General features: G+C 31.0%; 1 protein-coding gene across 1 annotated transcript; it reads right to left on the reverse strand.

Moving 5' to 3' along the window:
* Positions 1–7,868: 7,868 nt before the first annotated feature.
* On the reverse strand, positions 7,869–8,991 carry LOC133299141 (probable membrane-associated kinase regulator 1). The gene has a single exon (XM_061498578.1). The coding sequence runs from the start codon at positions 8,972–8,974 to the stop codon at positions 7,994–7,996; it is 981 nt and encodes a 326-aa protein (XP_061354562.1). The 5' UTR covers positions 8,975–8,991; the 3' UTR covers positions 7,869–7,993.
* Between the last annotated feature and the right edge of the window lie 4,338 nt (positions 8,992–13,329).

A 13,329-nucleotide genomic window follows, 5' to 3' on the forward strand; every position in this document is an offset into this window, starting at 1 on the left:
TATTGTTGTCCAACTAAATCTAATCTAATCAAATGTCATTTAGGTCAAAAACAAAGCATGATCGCAATGAATTTAATTAAATACTTTATTAATCCGAATTATTTTAAAATTTTAAAATATTTTTAATTTATAAATTCCGTAAAATAAAAAAAATTCTAACATTGAATTGAATGGTTTCTTTTCGATTTTTTTTTTTTTAAAAAAGATTCAAATAAATTCGAGGAGGATTTGTGCTGGCAAAACGCATAGCCAAATGAATGGCGACCAGTAGGATTTTGATAACTATGCATAACAGTCAGCTGATAGATCCACAGCATATCCAATATGACAAGAAAAGGGAGCAGATCATAAAGAGGCAAGCCTGTGATATTGGGGAATGATGGTTACTTAAGCACGCGAAGAGATGTGAATCTGAGAGAGGGAGGACTGTCGGATTAGAGATTTTGAAAGTTAGAGACACATCGGGGCCGTTTACTTCATTTATTGGCATATTGCATAATGTGACAAATGGCATGTGACATGTCCCTGGGTAAGAGAGACCATGTGGAACCTCTTTCCTTTTTCTGTGGGACGACTTTGAACTTGCAATATTTAAATTGACCTTTACTCTAATAAACCTCAAGCTTCAAAACTTTTGATTTCAGAACACCAAAACGAAAGAGATTCCAAACCATCCTAATTAAGGTCCCAACATTCCTAGCTATTATTTGCAGCATTGACTCTCCTAAGATTTATGTGAACTAAATTACTAAACAAATAGTTAGGATAAGAATCATCATGTCACCCAAAATCTAAATGCCATTTCATTCAAGAAAACAAAAGCTTTGTTTGGCACAACCTCTCGCATTTACGCCGACATTCTTCTTTTATTTGGTTTTTATGTTTTTGGGTATGAATATTAGAATTTGGGGGAATTATTACGACTAATTAAGTGTTTTGTTCAATAACAGGCGCCATTTGTTTTTTTATGAGAGTAGTATGATGAACTTTATATGAAATTATGTGGAACACCAATCAATCATGATAAGTGTGTATAGTAGACATTATTTATCCAAAATCGCCTCGCTGTACAACGGGTTAAAAAAATAGAATATATTACCAAATTCATAAATTTCAGATTATTCAACGGCTAGGTTTGTATTTTTTTATTTTTTTTATCGATTCATTGAAAATTCAACTAATCCGAGTTAAGATTTATTAAACTCATATAAGGAACTTTTTTTTACCCATTTAATTAATTCTGTGAGATCCATGTATAATGTCATTCTCTCTATTATCATTTATCAAGACTCAAACTCCATATATTTCATTAAGAGGAATAAACTACTTACCACTTTAATAATTTATAATATATATATATATATATCATTTTTTAAAACTAACAAAATTAAATATATGTCCACGTGTTAAAAACTTGAGATAATATTCAAAATAATTTTAGCAAAGGCTTTGTTGTCTTTTTTTGTTAATTTAATGTACTTTAAATTTTTGACTAGTTATATCGAGTAGACGCTGTGCCCATGAAAGAAGAATATCAATATAAAGCAATTATTGGGGCATGATGAAAGTCTAGTGTAGGTTTGTTTCAGTTTTTTTTTTAAATAATTATTTTCTTATCTTTCTTAAAAAGATGTGAATTTTTTTCCCCGAAATAAACTAATACATAGACGTACTAAATATCTTATCCAAATTGATCCAATTCATATTTAAATTTTTTTACCACCTCATCCCATACTTTTCCAAAACCGTATCAAAACCAGAGAAAACATATATCAATACAAAGAAATTTAAGGAAAGTTATTACTTCATAGTTCATACCATTTAACATGCGCAACTTCAGTTATAATTGACATTAAAAATACTATTAAAAAAGGAGATGATAAGAACTTATAAGATCGATATATATATAGTATTTATTGAATGTACATAGAAATAAATATTTCTTACTCTATAATCACCTAGATATCTCTCTATCAATGCATACTTACATACAGTCAAATCACACGCATTAATTGGAGTCTCGCCACACCGGCAAGTCGGCCACCGGCCGGGAACTAGCGCAATCAGTAGGGACACATCACTTACAAAGAGATTTTTGATTAACATGTCATAAGAAGAGTCTCCATACGAATATCATGCTTTTGTTGGCCAGGATCAACGAGAACCACACCTTAATCCAGATCTTACTAGTTGAATCAAACGATGAATAATTGGAGGCTCCACCGTCACAACCATCCCCAAATTATATGCATTTTATACGGGGAAAAATGTCCTTAGGATCATAATGGCAAGTAAGCATGTCTTCCTAATGTCTAAAGAAGAAACAATATTCGGCATAAAAAGCCAGCTTTTTGTATTATCGTATAATAATATATGAACACATTATTAAGAAGGTTAAATTTTTTATATAATAATTATATCGGGATGACACATTGCAGAAGTCACATGTTTGGAAGATTGTTGGTAAGGTTGATATCTTGCTTTGACCATGCTTGATATGGGTCGGAGTTCGATTGAAAAATAATATTTGAGCCGATAAAAATAATTAAAAAGAGTTACATGTTGACTAATAATTATAAATTTTGGTCTAGCGGTAAGTGTTCGATCTAACAAGTGCAATAATTAAATTTCTTTAATAATTAACATTACATAATCAAATAATAACATAAAAAAAATTAAAACTAGTGGATCAGAATTAAATCCATCCTATGATACCATACCAGATTAGTTTATACGTTCCTAGTTTTTTTTTTCTTTTTTATGATACAAGTAAGAATTGAACACATAATCTAATACAGCCTACCTAAATCCCTTATTAAATAAATTCTAGTGGTTTATGTTCCTGGCTTTATTCATAAATTCATGTAATTTTGTTTAATTTATTATCATTATTAAACTTAAATAGAAGCATATGCAATTATATGTGCATGCAATTATCGTGCTTCGAAATGGATATATATCGTGATAATAATTCAGTAGCTTGCTTTAGTTTGTACCCTCGTGAAATTTAAATGAACTACATTTACCTGTTATGCATGATAATAAACGCAAAAATTATGTAAACAACTCTTTCAATGTCAATATCAACATCAACAATACATTTATCCCAAATTAATTAGAGTCGGTGGTAGATGAACCCAAATGAAAGATACAAAAAGGATGAAAAAATAAAAATAAAAATAAAAATAAATAGAATAGTAATAATATATATATATATATATATATATATATATATATATATATATATATAAAAGTAAAAAAGAAAGGGAAAAGAAGAAGAGGGGAAAATGAAGGGAAAAGGACTAAAAAGGGACCATCTGGAACATAGGAATAACAACGGGTCTAACCCTCCACCATGCTTATAACTTTTCTCCATTCTGTTCTAAGGCAAACCGTCCGCCAATCTATATCTCATTCCATTAAATCTTGTTTTACTACCTTCCCCCAAGTAAGTTCTGGTCTACCTCTACCTTTTTTAATGTTGAGCTCTTGGTAACAAACTTCTGTTCTTACAAGAGCATCCAGAGACCTTCTCATTACGTGCCCAAACCACCTCAGTCTATGTTCTCTCATCTTCTCAGCCACTGGTAGTACTCCTACCTTTCGTCGAATATTTTCATTTATTATCTTATCCATCCTCGTATAACCACACATCCACTTTAACATCCTCATCTCTGCTACTCCCATTTTATGCTCATGTTGCCTATGTGCTGGCCAGCATTCAGCTCCATATAGCATTGCAGGTCTTACTGCTGTTCTATAGAATTTTCCTTTTAACTTAAGGGGGATTTTGCGGTCACAGAAAAACCCAGATGCACTACGCCATTTCATCCACCCTGCTCTGATTCTATGATTTACATCCTCATCAATCTCTCCACCTTTTTGCAAAATGGAGCCCAAGTATTTAAAAACATCTTTCTTGAGTACCTCTTGACCACTTACATGCACGGGATCTTGGTCTACATCTCTTACCAAAGAAAATTCACACTTCAGATACTCAGTCTTGCTCCGACTTAATGTGAATCCTTTAGATTCCAATGTGCTTCTCCACAATTCAAGTTTTCTATTAACACCATCTTTGCTCTCATCAATAAGCACAATATCGTCTGCAAAAAGCATACACCATGACACTTCCTCTTGAATATCTTTTGTTAGTTCATCCATAACTAAGGCAGAGAGATAAGGACTTAGAGCCGACCCTTGGTGTACACCTACCGTGAAAGGGAAATAAAAACAAGAGAACTATATGTTGTGATGCGTGTACTTGTAGGGTCATTACAAAATCAGAAAAAAAGGAGAGAACTATATGTCAGGATTTTTTTCTTTATTGACTATTCCGAAAGTGACAGCCTTCTTGCTATGGAAGCATGATGACTCATGAGACTTAACTCCAATATAAATAGGCTAGAGATGGGACCTAGCTAAATACTCAAGAAAGAGTTTGTATCAATTGGGTCCACCCATCGTAGAAACCCAGGTCACACTAAGGCCTACACTATTGTCCAACTAGGTCCAATACCAATAGATGTCATAAACCCAACTCAATGTTATCATGATGGGATAATCAAAATAATAGAATTGGAATATCCATTAACTCGATGAATTTTAAAACACAAAACTAATTAATTAATATTGCTTACGTAAAGAAAAATTACTAACATTCTCTCACTTGGGCTATATTAATTAATTTAATATTATTTTGAAAATGACTCTATTAGATTAATAACTAAAAAATTATCTTACGCGGCCACAATTTTAAAAAGCAATATTCCAATTTCAATTTCAACATTTCAATATAATTCAATTCAACATAAACTCATTATAAAAACATAGAGATCAATATACTGAAAATATCATAACATATGATATGACATTCCATACTCATATAATAAGTATTACATCTTCATAAATCACGAGCCTAGTAGTGTAGTAAGAATTAGTGCTAAAATCTCATACGAGTCCAATATATCACTGTCACGAAGATCCAGGAGGAGCCCACGGTGAAGGGACCACTATCATTGAGATAAGTTAGACCAATCACAATAACATGATTGATCACTATGTCTCAACCCAAAAATTTTAGACATTGAATTTATAAATACACTTCACTTAATTCATTACCAAATCAATGTGTAACTTCGTTATATTTAAAAATCTCAACATTTTTCCCATGAATAAGGAAGTTCGGTGCGTCACCTAGACACGGTTTTGGACCATTTAGTACTTTTCCGCAGCATTCTGGAAAAACTATGGGAAATTGGTAGCTCTCAAATGCGTCACATTAACATGTTTGGTTTTAATCAATGTCAGATTGCGTCAAAAGGTAAACATAATCAACTCAAACTTTTCTAGCCAGCGTTGTAAAACCCGATTTCTCGTTGTCGTTATATTCAAGCTGGAGCACTTCATAAAACGATGTACTTGAAAAGCTTGTGTAATATTTTCATATAAAATTGCGTGAGGTACTTCCCAGTATCTTTCATTCACCGATATCGTATTTAAGCTATTTTTGGAATTGTTTCATTTATTTTTTTCCTTTTTAAAAAAGAAAAAAGATTTGTAAAATATTAAAATTTCTGAATATCTAAATGTATTTATTCATTTTTACATTATTTATTCTAAGAGAAATTAGAAATTGTTAACTACCTAGCAGAGAGCGAGTCAAACACTAAAATTGATTTTCCTAACATTTTCTACAAATTGTCTTACATGGGTGAATAACATCTAAATTGAAGAAATTAAATGGAAATCTACTATGCATCTTTGGTAGGAAGACCCCACCTTATGCCTTCTAGATGAGAATCCCGAATATGTAATGTAATATGTAAGCGCCTATCAATAAATAGTTAACGTTTTGCTTTTTGTAATATATTGTATTGATTTATAAGCTATTTCTAATAATGCAAGACTTTTTTGTATTTGATCTTTAAAATAAATTTAATTTCTTTTTAAAACTTTATTTTTACATAAAAATAAGTATATTCAATATAATGTATTCTATACATGTAGAGAAAAATAAAATCACTAATCAGACTTTTTAACCATTTTTTCAACACACTTTCTGTTATTAGACAATAACTTCATTAATAAAGAACTGAGCTAAATTATTTGATAACATTGATGTGATATTTCACCAAATAGTGAATAAAATAATAAGATAAAAGAATTTACAAACATTCATCTTAAGGAAATTGTGGTTGCATGTCCACTTTTGCACCAGAGACCCTCAACTTTCAAGTTACACTAATGAACGTTGCACAATTCCAATTCAGAACAAAGTGGGTTTAATATAGATTTATTTTAGCTTATTTGTGAGTACATAATTACTTTTTCAAAAAATAATTCTCACAAAAAGCTTTTTCTTTTTCTTTTTACAGAATACACGCTTAAACGCATATTAGGATTTGTTTGGTGTGATGTATGAGATCTGATAGTATAAACTTATACTATACGTTATGACATTTTCAGTTGTTTGGTGTGACCATCGCATAATATAAGCTTATACAGTATGATCTCCTAATACATCAAAACGATGTATAACTTAATCCGGCCTAAGAGGGAGGGATAAGGCCTGATAAGAGGTTGATGTATTAACATCGTTGGCTAGTGTAATTCTCAAAAATTAATATATTATTTTAATGTTAATATATTAAAATAAAAATTAATTTTTCAATATATTAATTTTTAAAATACTGAATATTTTTATTTTTATAAAAATTAATATCATATGACATTTTTTGAAGAATTATATAAATTCTTTATTAAAGAATATTTTTATTAAAAATTTATTTTTATCCTATATAGTATTATATAGTGCATTATCAAATACTAGATAATATTATCTTATACAATATATTATTTTATACAATACCGTACCAAACGCTGGATAGTATTAAAATTCAATCAGGTCTTATATAATCAGGCCTTATACTATCAGATGTTATACTATCAGACCTTATCCTATACTAGGTGTGACCATCGTATAGTATAAGCTTATATAACAGTATTCCTTTATACATCAAAATGATATATAACTTAATCAGACGTAGGAGTGGTGGATTAGGCCTGATAAGGGGTTGATGTATTAATATTACTTACAAGTACAATTCCCAATAACTAATATATCATTTCAATATTTATATATTAAACTAATTTTTTTAATATATTAATTTTTAAAATATTTGAAGATATTATCTTATACAATACCATACCAAACGCCGGATAATATTAAAATTTAATCAAAGATTTTATACTATGAGAACTTATCCTATAATATGCAGCAAATATCAACTTAGTGAATTCAAATTCAAAAAAGCAAGCTACCCAGCCCAAGGAAGCATAAATAGAACCTTCCCATCTGTTTCTCTGACCAATAAATGCACATTTAAATATAACGCCTTATCCTTTGAGTAAGAGTTGAAACTTCCTTTCAACTTACGCACGCACATGCATGATATGAAGTCCTTGGATCCCATTGAGCTATTGTTTTATAAATGTATAAACCAAGTTCGATTTCAGGAACAATCAAAAGCTACACATTATTATATTGATATAAAAACTTGAGATTATCAGAAGCTCAGGTAACGTTACAAATGGAATCAATTCGCAGAAAAGTCCAATACAGATGCTGCCAATCTCGCGTTGCAGAGAAGCTAGGCAGAGCAATTACTGAAGTCACTGTTATTATAATTATACACACACCATAACATTTCAAAATCCCAAAAGGCTACAAAAACTGTCAGAAAAAGGCTTCAACTTTCCATGCTTTCTTTCACTAAGCAAATCCAAATGGAAGTTCCAAATATAGTCACATGCAGCTTTTTAACCTCACTTCCATATCAGATTCAAGGCAAAATACAAAATTAAAAGAGAAAAAGAAAAAAGAAAAAGATTTTTTTTTAACATGATCGTTGGTTAATCAGATCGTGGAAGACAACGTAAACAGAAGAAACTAAATGTGAAAAATCAAAGCAACCCTTTATGGCTAATTAGATTAGATTTCGTTACTGACCACTGTTTTGTTCTGAATCAAAGAGTTCTTGCAATGCGCGATTGCTCCTTGGATTGCGCTCTGCAATTCTTCCATGGACGAAGCGTCTCCATTATACATAGCTCCGGCGACCCCCCTTTGAGAAAGAACACCGGAATGGCTCGGCGATGATCTCATCGAAGAAGGGCAACTAGAAACGCAGCTTCTCCTTCGTGGGTATCTCAGGTTTCCCGAGAATGAATGAGAAAGCACACCCATTGTCTCTTTCCTCCCCCTCTTACCAGAACCCTCTGTTTCTTTCGTAGATCTCTCTGTTTTCGTTAACAGAGACAAAACCGACGTCGTTGTACTTGTCCCCTCCATCATCATCAAATCTCCTGTTCTCTGCTGCTGTTGTTGCTGCTGTTTCTGGGAGAGTTTCTCATACAAAGGCTTCACCTTCTTCAAATACTTCCTGATAACCTCTTTGGCAGTGGCACTCATTCGCTTCACCGATGAACCAGACACATTCTCTGGGTCACGGGTTTTGGCGTTCTCCTTACGGAAAACAGAGGAGAATCTCGAGAAGGAGAAGTACTTGTGTGTCTTCTTGGGTTGGTGATCCACCTTGGTGGTGGGGTTGTGAAGGCGCTTGAACTCGTCATCCTCGGTTACAGAGCTGGGTCGAGAAGAGTCACAGTCAGGGAGGATAGCAAGGTCACTGTTGAAGGAAGATTGGGAATCGTTGGAGCTGCGAGCGGTGGTTGAGGAAGACGAGGTGCTTGAAGATGATAAGAGGAGAGTGCGAACCATGGAGATGCGTGGAGATAGGTGAAGAGGTAACAGCTGTCCCTTATAGAAGAGCTCATCGGCAGGGCACAGAGTTGTTGATGATTTGCGCGGTGAGATTGAGATCGTGAACTCGAAATCTGAGGATGAAGATGAATGACATGGTGATGGAGGAAGCGTGTATGACTTTGACTCTTTCCCTCTTCTCTTCCCCATTTCTGATCTCTTTCTGCTCTACGTCGTCATGGCCATAGAGACAGTTTTAGACCCAAACCTTGATACACACCACAACGCTACAATTTATATAAATGGTTTCCAACTTTCAACGGAGGAATGGTCAAATGAAAATTCCACCGTGGGGTGATTCTTGTACATTACCTTGTATAAATTTCCTATTAATGTTAATCACATAATGCCAAAATTGATGTAACGCTTCGTATAGTAATGTGTTGTGTGAAACGAGTATACTGTTTGGGCTTAAATAATTATGATGTACTTTGACCGGTGAAACTGAAGGCCTTCACGTGGTATAGGTGGAGTTTATGAAGTTTTTTTTTTATATATATATATAAAAATAAAAATTGAACACATCAACAAATATAAATTAACACCAAGCTTCTGGTCACTGGATCAAACATGAAGATGGGTCATGTCATGTGTTATAGATTTTGTGATTGGAGGTGTCACGTGCTTTAGACGTGAAACATGGAGGATCAAACACGTGTGAGAAAAGGGTCGGCTTCTTATTCTATGAGTGGATCTCCTTTAAGAAGGTCGATTCTCTGTGACAATTTGTTGTTTCTTAATCTAGAAAATAACAGTGGCTAAACATTGTAATTAGTGCTAAGCAGTGGGATGATTCAAATCCTAGTTGTACATTCTGAAACGACGCACTATACTACATTATTTTTCACAGAGCAGATCAGTAGTCCAATTATAGAACTGCTTTTGCGCTCATGGCTACAGTTTTTTTTTTTTTTTTTTTTGATAACATGGCTACAGTTTTTTATCAATGATTACTGAACAACAATAAGTTTGATAATTAATTGGTAGCATTGAGTAATTAAAATTACGTTGCCTTCTTCTCCAGCAGAATACAGATTGTTCTTTTTCTTTTTTCTCTCAGTTATCACTTGTCAGATGATTTGGATCGAATCTCAACGGGGCATATGCATACACAGCAGGATTCGAGGCATTACTTGTGGGGTGGCTATGAAACTTTGTTTACAAGGAATTGATTATAAAATCATCTGTGTATTAATTAGCCATGTCATCATCAAAGCTCTCTCGTGCCTGGCTTTGAAGTTTAAACTAGTTTATTACGTTATCAAAACAGCTAAATGTTTTAGATATAAAAAAAAAAAAAAATTAAACGGTTAATGATTTCTTTTTATTTTGACAAAAAAACCATTTCCAACTTTTATCAACCGTCGACAATAACGAAGGAGGTGAGTGAAATCTTAATTCAATGTTTTTCTTTGTAATATTTAATTATGGGTTTTATAAGAGTTATATAGTAGGAAAAGTGACTGGGTAATGTTATAGAAATTCGTTTTGTGTGCGTTAATTTTTTTAATTTTATTTTTGCTTTAAAAAGTGTGAGTCCCACAAAATGTTGTGTGTGTAAGAAATTTTTTGATTTCATGTGATATGATAGATGCAAATACCTTTAATTATATACTTTATTTGTTTAATTTGTTCACATTCAATTGAACACAAGTTTATAAAATTATAGCTAGAAAAATAGTGAAAAGGATAGTTCGATAAATAAGTATGAGGTCATTCCATTAAGTTTCTTATTCTTCTTCTTATCGATCTCTGTCTTTTTTCCATGTTTTATAGTGAGATTTTTAAGAGAAAAGTTCAAAAAACCGATTCTATTTTGCTTTGAATTATTTACTCCCCTATCTTTTTTCCAAATTACTTATTTCTTATGTTTTTTTTCATCCAGTTCATTTTTAACACCGTCAAAAACTTAACCAATCTATCTATTTTACCCTACTTAGAAAAAGAGAATATATTTATATGATAAAAAATAAATAAAATAAAAAATAGAAGAAAGCTTACAATATTTATAAATAAGACAAAAAAGAAAAAAAGAAAAAACAAATAACACCAATTGGAAACTTACAAGTTATAACAGTAGAAGAAAAGATTAAAAGTAAAAAAAAATAAAAATGAATTGAAGACAAAAAAGAAATTAAGAAAAACTAAGATCAAATATGTTTAAATAAAAGAATAATTAAGGACAAAAAAATAAAAAACTAAAGATGTTGGAAATTTACAAACTGATTTTTTTCTTTTTTTTGTTTTATTTTTTCTTCAATTTCTTTTAATAGTAATAGAAAAGACTAAACGTGAAAATAAAAATAAAAATATAAGAATAAAAAATATGAGATATATCTAAATCAAATAGAAGAAAATAGTATAAGGGCAAAACGGGAAATAAAAATAACAAAAAAATCAAATATATTGGAAACATACATTTTTTTTAAAATTTTTGGTCTTATTTTATATTTGTTCTTGTCTTCAGTCTATTTTCTTCTTTTTAATTTAAAGTATTTTTTTAAATTTTATTCTTTTATATCACTGTTGTAAGATTTTAATATATTTAGTTTTATTTTTTTCCCTTATTTGTCATCAGTGTATCGTCTTATTCTAAGAAAAGTAAAATATGTAGATTAGTTAAGTTTCTAACAGTGTTAAGGATGGACTTTAATGAAAAAATCATAGGGAGTAAGTGATTAAAAAATCATAAGAGTGTAAGTGAATCAAAGCAAAATTATAGAGAAATTCTTGAGATTTTCCTATTTTTAAATGCATTTTTGTGAGATTAACTCATTGCTATTTGGAATTTATTTTTTAACAATTGGCTACGAGGTCTTTCTAATAGTTAATTTTTCCTAAATTTAAAATTTCGATATTTTATGTAAGAGTATAACTCGCTTACAACATATTTTTGTACCGATTTCTTTATATATCTTTTTAATTTTTGTGTAAACAACCCATTTTGACCGGTTCATTTTATTATTATTGTTTTTTTATTTTAGTCAATTGTCGTTTGCTATTGTATCTTATAAAATTTTTTATGTAGGTAATATTAATTAATAGTTATGTTGATTATGATGATTAATCTTTTGATATTGAACTTGTTGGTAGTGGCGAAGCCAGCCGATTTCTTAAGATGGGGCTAACAAAAAATTAATCGGGACTTAACACTAAATATTGTTCAAAAATTTAGTCACGGTTATTTAACTACATTAAACATGTAACTAATTTTTAAATACAAGCTGGGCCCCACACATTATGTGACTCCGTCACTGTTTGTTGCGCAACACAATGTAAATATTGGTATTTATCTATATTTCGTGATGAGTGATACCATCAAACGAAATTTCCTCATTAAACCATGTGAGCGGTCCCATGATATGAAAGCTATAGTATTCGACATAAATTATGGAGAGGAAGACTATAGCACCAACATCAAGTATTCATCTCATTCGGCTGAAGAAATGGTTCAATCATGTATTATTTCTTCCCAAATATTTGTACGATTGTGGTGTTTTAATTATGAGATTTGTATTTGTCATTTAACATGACACAATAAATTTTTTTACACACAATATTTTGTGGGGTCCATACTTTTTGAAGAAAAAAGAAAAATAAAAAATTATGGCACGCAAAACGAATCTTTATAACATTACACAATTATTTTTCCTACAACATAACTCTTATAAAACCCTTTAATTATTATGTTTACTTCGATTCATGCGTTGAATTTGTTCTTAAAATTTTTCAATATCCTAAGATCATTATTGCATTTATGTTGGCATCGTTGCATTCTTATATCTTTTAGTCAAAACATTGAGTTTATGTTTTTATTTGTTCCTTATCACGGTAAAATGAAAATTCATGGTTATTCATCTTAAACCTTAAACACCCTTTTGACTGAGCCCATTTATTATTATTACTTATTATTATCATCGTTTCGTTAAATAAAAAATAACTATAATAATGATAAAAATAAAAATAAAAAACACGATGAAGACTGAAAAAAGGGGGAAAAGTTGAATTCTTAACCTTTGTTTCTAATAGGCGAAATTGCTAAACTAAGTTCTCTACTTCTCATCAAATACGTGGTTATAATTTAGGGAAATACTACTCTCATTTTATATGAGGTAGTTATCTCCTTTTCTCTCACTTCAAAAATCGTGTTTTTTTGTTTTTGTTTTTAATAGCGGACCCTACTTGAATTCTCTCTGTAGCATGAGAGAACTACTCTCATGTTACATGAGAGTAATATTACCCTATAATTTATGCATTCTCTCTTCTTGTGGTTGCTTTTATTGGCAAAAAATATATATTATTATTTAAATAAAAAAATATGAAAATATAGTATTTTAGAATCAATTTACGGATTTATAGCAATTAGTCGATCCCAGGTAGGCGTGACTTTCCCTGATTGGAAGTAAATTGAAAAAAATGATAATTTTAAGGGAAAAGTTCACTAATGCTCCTGTGGTTTGCTTCAGAATCACCTATGTCCCTGCGGTTTTTTTCTATCACATATG

Source organism: Gastrolobium bilobum, unplaced genomic scaffold, assembly GCF_033153095.1.
Source record: "Gastrolobium bilobum isolate Gb01-03AN ecotype WA unplaced genomic scaffold, APGP_CSIRO_Gbil_v1 utg500, whole genome shotgun sequence".
Taxonomy (NCBI): Eukaryota; Viridiplantae; Streptophyta; class Magnoliopsida; order Fabales; family Fabaceae; genus Gastrolobium; species Gastrolobium bilobum.

What these genes read in the sequence shown, in the direction of transcription:
- LOC133299141 (XM_061498578.1), bottom strand. Translation starts at nt 8,974, where the DNA reads ATGGGGAAGAGAAGAGGGAAAGAGTCAAAGTCATACACGCTTCCTCCA.